The sequence below is a fragment of the Eleutherodactylus coqui genome, chromosome 1 (genome assembly GCF_035609145.1).
Source record: "Eleutherodactylus coqui strain aEleCoq1 chromosome 1, aEleCoq1.hap1, whole genome shotgun sequence".
Classification (NCBI taxonomy): Eukaryota; Metazoa; Chordata; class Amphibia; order Anura; family Eleutherodactylidae; genus Eleutherodactylus; species Eleutherodactylus coqui.
Genome location: NC_089837.1, coordinates 180,804,714 through 180,817,265, shown reverse-complemented (window position 1 = coordinate 180,817,265; position 12,552 = coordinate 180,804,714). Strand labels below are relative to the sequence as shown.

The 12,552-nt window shown below is 43.5% G+C and overlaps 1 protein-coding gene across 1 annotated transcript in view; it reads left to right on the top strand.

Annotated features, from left to right (window-relative positions):
• Positions 1 to 12,552, top strand: part of LMBRD1 (LMBR1 domain containing 1) — a 187,565-nt gene that overhangs the window by 5,029 nt on the left and 169,984 nt on the right. The window contains exons 2-3 of the mRNA XM_066604231.1: positions 8,335 to 8,511; positions 10,194 to 10,257. Of these exons, the coding sequence (XP_066460328.1) occupies positions 8,335 to 8,511; positions 10,194 to 10,257 (241 nt within the window). The remainder of the gene's footprint in view (positions 1 to 8,334; positions 8,512 to 10,193; positions 10,258 to 12,552) is intronic.

The window sequence follows — 12,552 nt, the reverse complement described above, 5'->3', positions numbered from 1 at the left end:
GACCACCCTATTGCTTTTTTTACATCTTAGCTTGTTGGGCTTTAATCCCCAGGGACATGAAAACATGCTTCCTCTGGGGATTAAAACCCTGCAAGCTGTGGATGTGACAACCTGGAGCTGTCGTGGGGGTGGGGCATGGGATGCCCTCCCACTCCCCGGTAATGTGATTAGCGCTATCCGATGGATAGCGCTGATCGCATTAAAGTAAATAAAAAGCTAAAAAAGTAAGATTTTCAGTCCTTCCCCGTCCTCCGATGTCCCCCGTTGATCAGGTCCATGGTCTTCTGCGCATGCGCACCAAAGGAAAAATGGTGACGACTGCAGAAGCCTAGATCGGCACTGGAAATTTAAAATCTCCTGGCTCCTAGCTACTGAAGATAGCCTCAAGGCAGGAGATCTCTCACCGATCGCACGGGTGACGAGATGAAACTTCTTACCGGAGGACTCCACATTGAACCCTGACGTGATTGTCCTCTGTGGACCTTCCCGGATTCTGCACATGCGCTTGCCAGCAAAATGCAAGACACATGCGCAGGAGCCAGAGAGGGCCTGGGAAACAAAATCTCCTTGCTTCCGGTCACCAAAGGTCACTGAGAGCCTGGAGCAGTGACCGGTGGCCTTGTTGAGCCGTCCCTGGTCACATGATAAAAAGGTAGTGATCTATCTAACGCCCTTCTCACATGACCGAATAGGAATTATGGATTTCCCATGCGTTTGATCTGCGGTAATACACGGATCAATCAAATACATTGGTTTACACAATTCCATTTACTTTAGCGGGTCAGAATTACATAATCCACTTGCAGAAAACAGAAGGCAGCAAATTCTATTTTACTGCGGATATCCACAACATAGAGCCCATTTTGCTCTATAGTCGCAGATATACCCGCAGCCCATACGCAACTACATTGTTAGTGCTGCGGGTACCCGTGTCATCGCTAAGCAACGGCGGGGAAATATAAACTAAAAAAGGTGTACTGCGCATGGCCACCTGTGTGAGTACAAAGTTATGCGCAGTACATTACGCGTCCGTACGCAGGGTCACAGCCGGGCTCACAGCTGGGATCAGCTGTGTGCCTCCGCAAGCGGATTTCATATCCGGCCATATGAGCCCTGCATTATTGAGATCGCTACCTGTAATACGTAATTTACAAGAAGCTCCGGGAAGCTTCCTGCAGTGCCAGGAGCAGCTTGTTGAACGCCTTCTTGGCAAGATTACGAAGCCTCGCAGAGCGACACTTTTAACACCCCTTTCCTGCCGCTGAAGTCAAAAAATACCCCCTAAAAAACATAGGAGGAGCAGCGATGCCTGGTTTTATTGCCCCATGTGTCCAGCCCAACTGGGCCTTTGTAATTACCCATGTTTTCAGACGTAACACACAGTTTACATTATTACTTTTATCTAAGATTTAGGGAATGCCAAAAAGGGAGCGGTGGGGGAGGGAGGGGGGTATTTCTAGGGAGTCAGTTTTTTTTTGGCACAAGTGAGCAATGGGGCCTGGAATTTATTCACTTGTGCCCTGAAATGCAACACCTGTTCCCTCCACTATAGGCCTAGCCATTTGTCCAGTAAGCAGATTGGGGATACAATGGGTGTATTTCTGAACACAGGACAAACAGTGGGATCCATTTGGGGGAAAGTCTTCATTCATATGTGTGCTGTACAAAAAAAAGTTTTTAAATTGACACAATTGCCAAAAAACAAATCGTAATTTCTTTTTCCTTCTGCTTTGCTTAGATTCATTCAAAAACTGTGGGGTGAAAATACAGTTCACCCCTAGATAAATTCGTTAAGGGGTCTAGTTTTCAAAATTGGATCAGCTATGGGGGTTCAAATCGCCCTTATGGAGGCCTAAATCACCTTCAAGCAAAATTTCAGTTCTGAAAGCCACTGGCTGCTCCTTTCAGTTTGGGCCCCGTTGTGCATACCGACATAATATTAGGGCCACAATGGGTATGTTTTTGAACACAGGATAAACGGGGGTATCCATTTTGGGGACAAATCCTCAGTTTCATGTGCGCTATAGAAGAAAACTGCCTTTAAAATGACATATTTGCAAAAATATTAAATTTTATTTTTTTCTTCTCTAAGTTGCATTAATTTAAAACAAAAACTGTGGGTTCAAAATACTCCTGACCCTCCTCAGTGAATATATTAAATGGTGTACTTTTTTTTAAAATTGGATCATTTTGGGGGTACCTATTATTCTGACTCCTATGAGCCTTTGCAATCTTGGCTTGGTGCAGGAAAACAAAGTGTTCCTCAAAATGTTTATAATCAATGTTAAATTTGTACGTCTCCTAAATGGTTAAAAAAAATTAATGGTTTTCAAATGTGCTTCCAGAATAAAGTAAACAGATGGAAATATATATCTTGGCAAAAATGTGTACAGTATGTTTACACATATTTGAGATAATGCAGTTGAAAATGTGAAAAAAAATGACTTTTTTTTTCAAAATGTTCCCACTTTTGGCACTTTTAATAAATAGGCTCATTCTTTCTGCCTATTTTTACCACCTAAATGAAGTACAACATGTGTTGCGAAAAAACAATGTCAGAACTAATTGGATATGCAAAACCTTTACGGAGTTATTCTATGGTAAAGTGACACATGTCAGATTTCCAAACTTTGGCTTGGTCATTAAGGCACCAACAGGCTTGGTCACTAAGGGGTTAATCAAAAGTATTTTGTGATCTTGACAGCAATCACAAGTGCATGACTGTGTGTCTGTTATTGACACAGAAAAAAAAAGTTTAATAAAAGCTTTTTTTTGGAGCGGGAAGGAGGGGTCCCTCCTCAGTTCAATTGAATAAAAAGTGATTAAAGTCATATGTACCTATAAAAATTATAGCTTGCCCATCCTTAGACAGCCGTATTGATATAATTTTTTTTTCTAAAAAAGTACAAGTATCAGAATGCAGTGACTGCACTTTTTTTTATCTAAAGTTTTTTTTTTTATTTTTTATTTTGTTAACATTTCATTATAACTGTCATTTTACTGACCCAGGTAATAAAATTATAGTCATTGCTAAATTATGTTTATTGGGATCACTGGAAAATACGTTAGGATAGTGGAAGCGGCAGGTAGGAGGAGCAGATGTCGTCCGAAAATAATAGTTCAGTAAAATGTAAAGGCAGCCACTTGATGTGAGTGTTCGGGGGGCTGCTGCTTCTGTTGGCTTCTTACATTCCCTGTTAGAATGATGCAGCAGCTACAGAAATGTTCAGGAGTGTCATGCCTGTGAGGTGCATGGCAGAACCAGTGACCTATAGGCAGGTTATGGGACTAGGACTTAGACAGCAGCACTCTAAATATGAATGTGCTGTCTGTTCAGAGGAAGTTCTGGAAAGTCCCATAACCTACTGACTATTTCAGTCATCCTGCATTGCAGTCTACTAGCATCACATTGCATCTGGACTGTGAAATGAACCTTTCTCCGAGAGCTGGGTAAATGTGCCAGGCAGGTGTCACATCAGCTGAGTTCCTACATTAACGGAGCCCATTTGTTAGTGTAGGAAATCAAGCAATATGTTAGCCACGCTAAGAAGCCTTCAATTGACACAACAGACAGAGATTCTTTAATTGCTGATCAAGACATGGCTCCCAGGGTGTTGAGTAATCTGAGCGGAGGGAGCTATGCCTCACTGTTGAGATAGAAAGACATGCCTCTCGACGTACTGAAGAGGTTTCTAACTGATGGGGTAAGGCACACCTCTTAACGTCTGCAAGACTCTTATACAGAGAGGCAAAGATGTCTTCCTAGCAATAGAGTATGCCATGTGATTATGATGACCTGCTCACCTCTAATGCAATAGTTCATTATCTCAAACTCCAGAATGCCACCATTCTCCATTCTGGGCACACTTGTTCCCTTGGGGAGTAGACACGTGCTATGGATTAATATAATCAGGTTTGAGATACAATCAAACTACCAAGAAAAGTTGGATTGGTCTGTCTCTAACAAATGACTCATATATGACAATTTTGCTGGGCTTTAAAACTTAAAGATGAATCCTGTAGGCTGTATTGTTAAAGGGGTGTCCGAGTTGTAAGAACTATAGACCGCCCTTTCCCCATGCATTAAGCCCTTCCTGCTATAGGACGTACACTTACAGTCCTGCAGCATCGGGGAATGTGTGTAGAGAGATCGCCCAGCCAACACCCGGTGGCAACAGCTTTGATCAGCTGTGGCTGTTCGAAGCCGTTAATCCTTTAAATGCTGCTGTCAATTCTGAAATTAAATTCGGTTTTAACGCAGGAAGAGCCGCGAGCACAACTAGTATTTAAATATTTACTTCACAGTATGTGTTTTTTCACATTGGTCACTGTGTGAAACAGCTTGGGGCAAGTTTTAAATTCACTATATTTAAGGGCTCTGTTTGTTTAGCTGACACTGGGTATGTGGACATTCTGGAAGAGAACAATTCCATATAAGCCTAGTGGAAACCTGCTGAATAGAGATGAGCGAGCATACTCGCTAAGGGCAATTGCTCGATCGAGCATTGTCCTTAGCGAGTATCTTCCCGCTCGGGAACAAAGTTTCGGGTGCCGGCGCCGGTGACAGGTGAGTTGCGGCCGGGAGCCAGGGGGAGAGAGGGAGAGAGAAATCTCCCCTCCGTTCCTCCCCGCTCTCCGAATCTTTGCTCCCGAGCGGGCAGGTACTCACTAAGGGCAATGCTCGATCGAGCAATTGCCCTTAGCGAGTATGCTCGCTCATCACTAATGCTGAACTATGGATCTAAAGTTTGTGACAGGTCTTTTTCAGTTATTTTCATTGATGTGTCCATGACCTGCCTTTCTCTATGTAGAGGTGTCTTCCCCATGCCTGTTAACGTAGAAACATAATCGTACTGACCCATTTTTGTTGCAGTGTGTACACCATAGAAACAAGACGCACTGAACGATGGAAGAGGTTTTTTTTCCCCATTTTACTCCACTTAGAAATTTTTTCGGTACATTATATGGCACGTTAAATAGTACTATTAAAAAATACAACTCATCACGCAAAAAACAAGCCCTCAGACGGCGGTGGAGATGAATAAATAAGAAATATGATTTTTTTTTTTTAAAAGGGGGGAGGAAAAAACGAAAATGGTGGAAAAAAAAGGGCCACATTCTTAAGGGGTTAAAGGCGTGAAATTTGCTGCTGATAATTTCTATTATTGCTTTTGACTAGGGATGAGCGAGTATACTCGCTAAGGCACTACTCGCTCGAGTACTGTGCCTTAGCCGAGTATCTCCCGGCTCGTCCCTAAAGATTCGGGGGCCGGCAGGGGGCGGGGAGCTGCGGGGGAGAGCTGGGAGGAACGGAGGGGAGATCTCTCTCTCCCTCTCTCCCGCCCGCTCTCCCCTGCTCCCCGCCGCAACTCACCTGTCAGCTGCGGCGGCCCCCGAATCTTCAGGGACGAGCAGGGAGATACTCGGCTAAGGCACATTACTCGAGCGAGTAGTGCCTTAGCAAGTATACTCGCTCATCCCTACTTTTGACCCATTATTGTTGTCGAAGGAACAGGAATAATGGGAAGATATATGTTGTTCTGGAATCCAACAAGTGTCTTACCATCTCTCATTCAGCACTTACTGACCAATCACAGCGGTTGCCATAGCTGGACTGCTGTGATTGGTCCGCCAGTGGCAAGTAGTGATAGGCTGCTAACTGTTAGCAGTCATCACTATGGTATTGCTGCAATTGCCACCACAGCGACACTTTAAACAAAGGGCATAAGTTAAAATATTGTTGCACAAAGTACCATGCACCCATTATGCAAACTTACCTTCTGTGGCGTTAAGGGGTTAATGTCTGTATCAAGGCGGCAAGTCCTGACCTGACGGCATAATGACCTGAACTAATAGCATCATGGGAATCTATGATGCTGTAAATTCGGGTCATTAAACCTTGGTTGGACCACAATCTGCAGATATAATGCGGACGCTGAAATGCAGCCGTGTTCTGGCCGTCTGAGTGAGCCCTATGGCTATTCTCAGACGATGAACTCCGCGTCACAAAGGGCAATCTCTGATTTCAGTGAACGTCCGCTTGGTTGCCATAAATATCTGGTGCGGATTTTTATTGGAAGGTGCGGTGAATTCAAACACAGATTAGCCCCGTTTTAGTCCCCGTCAATGGCAGTGTATAGACTATGGCATGAATTTCCATTAGAGTGAATTGTACACCTGATGGATGTGGTTTTGCTACAAATTTAATGCAGAATTGGCTTTGGTTCCACTGCAAATGAAGTGTGTGATCAGAGCCTAAGGGGACAGAACATACAAGAGCAAATGTAAGCTGTATTATATGACTAAAGAATTGCTGTAATAAATATGAAAACGCTGGACTAAAATGATTCCCCCTACATGGAGAAGTCAAGTAAATGGCGGAGTTGAAGCTAATGATCTTTATTTCATCAGCCATTGTGATTTTGATTTTCAAATTGAGCCAGGAAGTTAAGTTTTAGGCTGCTGCACATGTATCTGTAGTGATTTCAGTAATTACAGTATATTGTAAAATGCAATTTATTTAGTCATAAGCTTCCATTCATCTTTGTGCTACTGATGCTGGCCATTTAGAACTGGCTGTTATAATTAGGAGTGCTCAGGATTTAACACATTGCGCTTGTAGACTTTTCCAACGTTTTATGTAAAAATGAGCCACTGTAAAAGACAAATTGTATTTTAACTAACTGTCATTAAAGTCAGCGTCTCATACGTGTTTATTACAGGAAGTTTCCAGCTGGAGGTTTTTTCTCAAACTCTATATGCGCCTTTAACTTCAGAAGCATAAGATGGCATTTTTGAGGGTCTGTAATCTGGAATTTTTAGCTATCTCAAGAATTTAGTGGCCCCCATGTACTGAGTGGAGTGCTCTTCTACTTGAAGGCAAAGTTTTTCATACTGGCTCAGCTTAGGCTTAGCTCATGCCCTGTGTTAATGGCTCCCTTTTGGGATTTTGCCTTCTTGCTCCATTATGGGGCTTGCATGCAATGAAATCAATGGGAGCAACATAAATGTTCAACAATAGTCCTAATAGTGCAAGCAGGCAACTATAATACTACTGGCTGATATACCTGGCTTCACCTGAGTTAAAGGGGTTGTCCCGCGATAGCAAGTAGGGGTATACACTTCTGTATGGCCATATTAATGCACTTTGTAATGTACATCGTGCATTAAATATGAGCCATACAGAAGTTATTCACTTACCTGCTCCGTTGCTGGAGTCCCCGTCGCCATGGTGCCGTCTAATTTCACGTGATGGGGCGGAGCTACGCGATGACGCGTAGAAGGGGGCGGAGACACCGCTGCTGCCGGACCAAGCCAAAGGAAAAAGAACCTTCTGCGCAAGCGCGTCTAATCTGGAGATTAGACGCTGAAATTAGACGGCACCATGGAGACGAGGACGCTAGCAACGGAACAGGTAAGTGAATAACTTCTGTATGGCTCATATTTAATGCACGATGTATATTACAAAGTGCATTAATATGGCCATACAGAAGTGTATACCCCCACTTGCTGCCGCGGGACAACCCCTTTAATTTGGTACAGGTGTTTACCTGTTGTTGACACGGAAAAGGTAACGCCCATTTTTATTCAAATTTACCCCCAGACTGGAGGTTGAAGCCCTTTCTTAAGGCCCCATTTAGACACAACGATTAAAGATGAAAAAAGATGTCTTTTGAGTGACTTTTGAGCGATAATCGTTATTTACAGCGCAAGATGATCGCTCAAACGTTGTATGATCATCTTTCGCTGCAAGCGGAGGATGCAGAAGACAAGCAGGTGCACCCGGCTGGTATACAGCCAAGCGCTCTGAGCGGGGTATGGAGAACACAGTTGGACTGCTCTGTTCTTCATACTCAGCCTGTCGTCAGGGAGCGGGATACAGCTGAAACAATAGTATCAGCTGTATCCTGCTGTGAATCCCTGATAACTGATCGCTGATCTTTTAGCACGCTGAAAAACAACGATGAGCCATGCATAACGAAAACTGCACGATGTCAGTGCAGTTACACACAACGATTATTGCTCAAAAGACGGCTTTTGAGCGATAATCATTGTGTCTAAATGGGCCTTTAGTTTTAGTAATAAGTAATACAGTGCATTAATATGCAGTTTAATATGGGATTAAAGTTTTATACTTTTTGTGACATAACGACTTTGACAATAACAGTGATAATTAGGAGCACAAGTAGTCCAGATCTGAAGGGTTAACAGGACGGACTTCGCAAAAATTATTTAGCTGTTTGTCTAACAACTCAATACAAATAATACATGCTTGTGAGCTCTGCATATTCATGAGGAGCAGTAATTTACTTGTTTAATTTATTTCTATCTCAGGCAATTTTGGCTTTCTGTTGGGTTTACATCCGAAAATACCAGAGTTGTCAAGAAAGTGAAGCTGTGTCTACTATCACGGCCATATTTTCCCTCGCTATTGCTCTGATCGCTTCTGCACTACTGCCTGTGGACATTTTTCTTGTGTCTTTTATGAAGAATGAAAATGGGACATTTAAGGTAATTTTTAATAAAAATTTCTGTATGTTACAGGGCTCCAGATAGTGACTACAATTGTTGCCAATGCACCCAACAATTTGCAAATGGCGACATGACTTCTGTCTTGTTGCCATTTACAACCAGCCCTGACACTGCATCTTTCAGACGTTCTGCATGTTATCGATGTCTGACAGACCTGGCTGTGACATTGTGTGCCACCTTCCCCTCCTGCCTGACGTTTGGGCATCTGTGGATGTATTTTTATGGTGGCTTTCACTGAATAAAGACAACTATGTGCAAGGCATATCCAATCCTATTGCAATCAATAATGACCACTATAAAACAAGCATATTAAATATTACATATTCACATGTACAGAGGAATAAGAAGAACATGGACATATCAATAATGCCAACCTTATCACCTGCAGTTACAGGCATCTGCCACTACACAGGTCGGAGCAGTGGCTTCTGGTCCAACCCCTGTGTATCATGGTGATGACAGTGATCAGTTAATAGACTAGGTCATCGATAGGATTTTGCTTGGAAAACCTTTAGCTAATTAATTTAATTTATTTACGGATACATTTATCTGCGATCGCAGTGACTTGCTGTCACATGCCCAGAGCCCACACTTAGGCAGGCTCACACGAGTATGCGGTAAAATGCTGCTTATATAATGCAGCATTTTACTGCAGTGTGGACCCATGTATTGCTGTGTATCGCAGCGATTTTTGCTTGCGCATGACTGCGTATCTCACGCACGTTGTCATGCACTGGCTTCCTGGTTTCATTTTATTTATTTTTTTCAGTTTACCGCTCTGCCGCTTAGCGATGTTGCATATAAACGCAGCACATACGCAATTACATTGCGTATGTACAGATACACTCGTATGAGCCTGGCCTGATCTTTGTGGGTCTCTGGGAGATATTGTCCCCTCAGCTATCTTGGCAACAGCGGGGTCACAGACTTGAAGATGCTAAGTCAGCCGCTATGAGTGCAAAGGGGGACACCCAGGGGTTGAATAATTATGATTGCAACTGTATATGGCAGAATAAACTGGACCCTTAGTCTGCAGGCAAGAGACTGTGGATAAAGCGAAGGGAGCCCATGACAGATTCCGCTGGGACGTGGAGGATTGAGCACACAACCCATCAGTGTACAGAGAGCAGAACATTCACGGGTAGTGAAAACATAAATCATTTTATTCCATGACAAAGGTGCCCATTGCTTTTAAAGTAGAAAGGCATGTGCATCTGTGTGGAATAAAAGCATAACTTGCTCCCTTTCTAGTTCTGGTGCTGCAGATATGGAGTCACAGACTACCCAAATGACCGATGCAGCAAATGACTGGCCTCCGAGGTCATGTAGGTAGTCGGTGATGTGAGCGTTGTAGCATTGATCGACGATGACGTGCGGGACTTTCCTTGTGACTACTGTAGCCAGCTACTAGCCTGGGCGGTCGTATAGGTAGTTGGTGACGTCATCAATGCTGCGGAGGGGAAAGCTGTGCTGCGTTTATTATTTTAGAATGATCCCTGGCTTTAACTAAACTCGTGAAGTTTCCATAAAACCCTTTAATGTTACAGGATGCTGAATGAAATTAATTCTGGATACTTTGTATAGAGTTTGATCATTCAAATTGTGTAGTCTGAACATGAGCAAAGCAAACAATAGATTAATACGTTTTTAATTCTACTTAGGACTGGGCAGAGAGTAATGACACACGGGCTCAGATTGAGAACACAGTTTTGATTGGATATTACAGTAAGTAATCATGTGATCTTGCATGTGCATTGAATAAACCAATTCACTAAAGAAAAGCATTTTTTCGGGGTGGGTGGTGGGGATGGTCTTTTTTCAAGCCTTTCCGATTGTATGGCGTCTGTAAATTCTATTGCTTTACCTGGCATGACTTTTTATTGCATATGCTTTGTCTGTTGTATTGACTGCTTATTTTGATGTACTTTGTCTTCTGCTTATATGTTCTATGTACTGCGCACGATACACCGAGCCTGTCAGATGCCTGCTCTTTCTCCATTCTCACAGCATGCGAAACATAAGCTCCATCTGAAAATGCTAAAACACTTCTCCTTCCTGTCCATTCTTTCAGGACTAGAAAAAATCTCAATATAGGCAACCCTTAGGCTGGGTTAACACGGGGCAGATTTGCAGCGGAAATTCCGTCCGGCAAATCCGCCTGTGGCCGCTAATCCCGGGATTAGCCAGCCATGTGGACGAGATTTTTTTAGAAATCTCATCCACACGGGATGGCGACTCCGCCGCGGCAAAGCTGGCAGAAGCCGGCGCTGTGGCGCGGCTTCGCCGGCCGCGGGATGTTCATTTCTTTTCTTCTTCCACTGCGGCCGCGCTCTCCTCTATGGAAGCGCCGGCTGCAGCGGAAGAGCGAGCGGCCAGGCCGCTTCAAAACCCGCAGCTAAGTGCCGCGGGTTTTGAAGCAGTGCTTCTCCCAGCGGAAATCTCGCGGTTTTTCGCTGCGGCCAAACCGCCAGATTTCCGCTGGGAATCCGCCCCGTGTGAACCCAGCCTTAAAGGGGTTGGCCATTTTATTGCTTAAGTTTAGCGATGTGGGTAATTAATGGCTTTACGTAACTTGCTAAGATACCCATTATTGAAGTGTCCCTTTTGCTTATTGCAGAAGCCTCACTCACTTTGTCGGTCAGCCTCCTGTCCTGCTCCACTCCATAAACTTACTGCAGGTAGAGGGACAAGTGATCAAACACTTCATCATGCCTCCTCTATTGGAACACAGTGCGACTGCCATCTGCTCACATGTAGGTTATAGCCATTAGGAATAGAACAAACTGTGTGTTCAATGGAGGAACCGTGATGACTTGCTTGATCACACGCTCCACTATTAACAGGAATCCCAAGAGGGCATATCACTAATAAAGGATATGTTAGTCAGTTACAACATTGCATTATTTGGTTCTGCAGTTTTTTCGAAAACAGTTATTAGTGAGTAGTGGGCTAACCTCGCTGTCCTACCAATGATCTAGAGCTTTCTTTCCATTCTGTGCATAAGGGGGCTGTCCAGGGATCCTAAATACTTACATGGACCACTAGTGTCAGAACCTCCACTTCCAGCCCAGTTCTGGCACTGGGTTGTGTGTTATGAATCTTCTCTCTGTGCTCATCATGTCATCCAAGAGGGTGGCTGTTCAGCTCATATTAACCCCTTAGTGATCGGCCTATCGTGTTTTTACGTCCTGCAGCTACTGGACGAGTATGGAGGTTGATCGTGCAGTGTTAACCTTTTAAATGCCGCTGTCAATTCTGATAGCTGCATTTAAATCCACTGAACGATGTTCGGGATTCCCGTACAGCCCCCGTGATGAAATCGCAGGGAGCCATGCAGGTGTCATGATAGCCGGGGGCCTTCTGAAAGGCAGAATGCCTATCAAGCTATGCCCGTGGAGTTTCTTGATAGTCTGCCTCCCTGATTGCGGTATTATTTAATGCTATAGCATTACATCATACTGCAGAAGCAAACAAAGCATCGCAAGTTGTTGTTGGGACTAAAAAGAGTAAAAAAAAAGATGATTAAAGTTTTACTATTTAAAATAAAACCCTTCCAGGAAAAGACAAAAATGGAAAAAAAAAGGCTTAGTCACTAAGGGGTTAATAATTGAAAGCTGGAGGATCGCTACGTAACATAAGTGATGGGAAGTGTTTTTGACGCATAAAAACGCATGTTTGTGAGTGCGATACCGGGCCGAGTTTCTCAGCCAAATATTGTGCTCGGCCGTTTGCAGGTAACCTCACTCTGCAATTGCTTTTTCCTCCCCTCTCTATAGACTTATGTAGGCAGCATGTAATCAGATTCCTCAGTTAGTTGACCTTCTCTCCATATTAATGTTACAAATAAATTGAAAACTGTAGGAAGCATGGAGGAGAAAGAGGATAACTGAAAAAAGGCATTTTTCTCTAATATGATTATAGAATTTCTTTTGTTTGCTTGCACAATTGAGTTATGCAAAGCTTGTGAAGGTACAGTGCTTATTCAAGCAAAAACTCTAGGAATTGTTTTGTAAATATAGG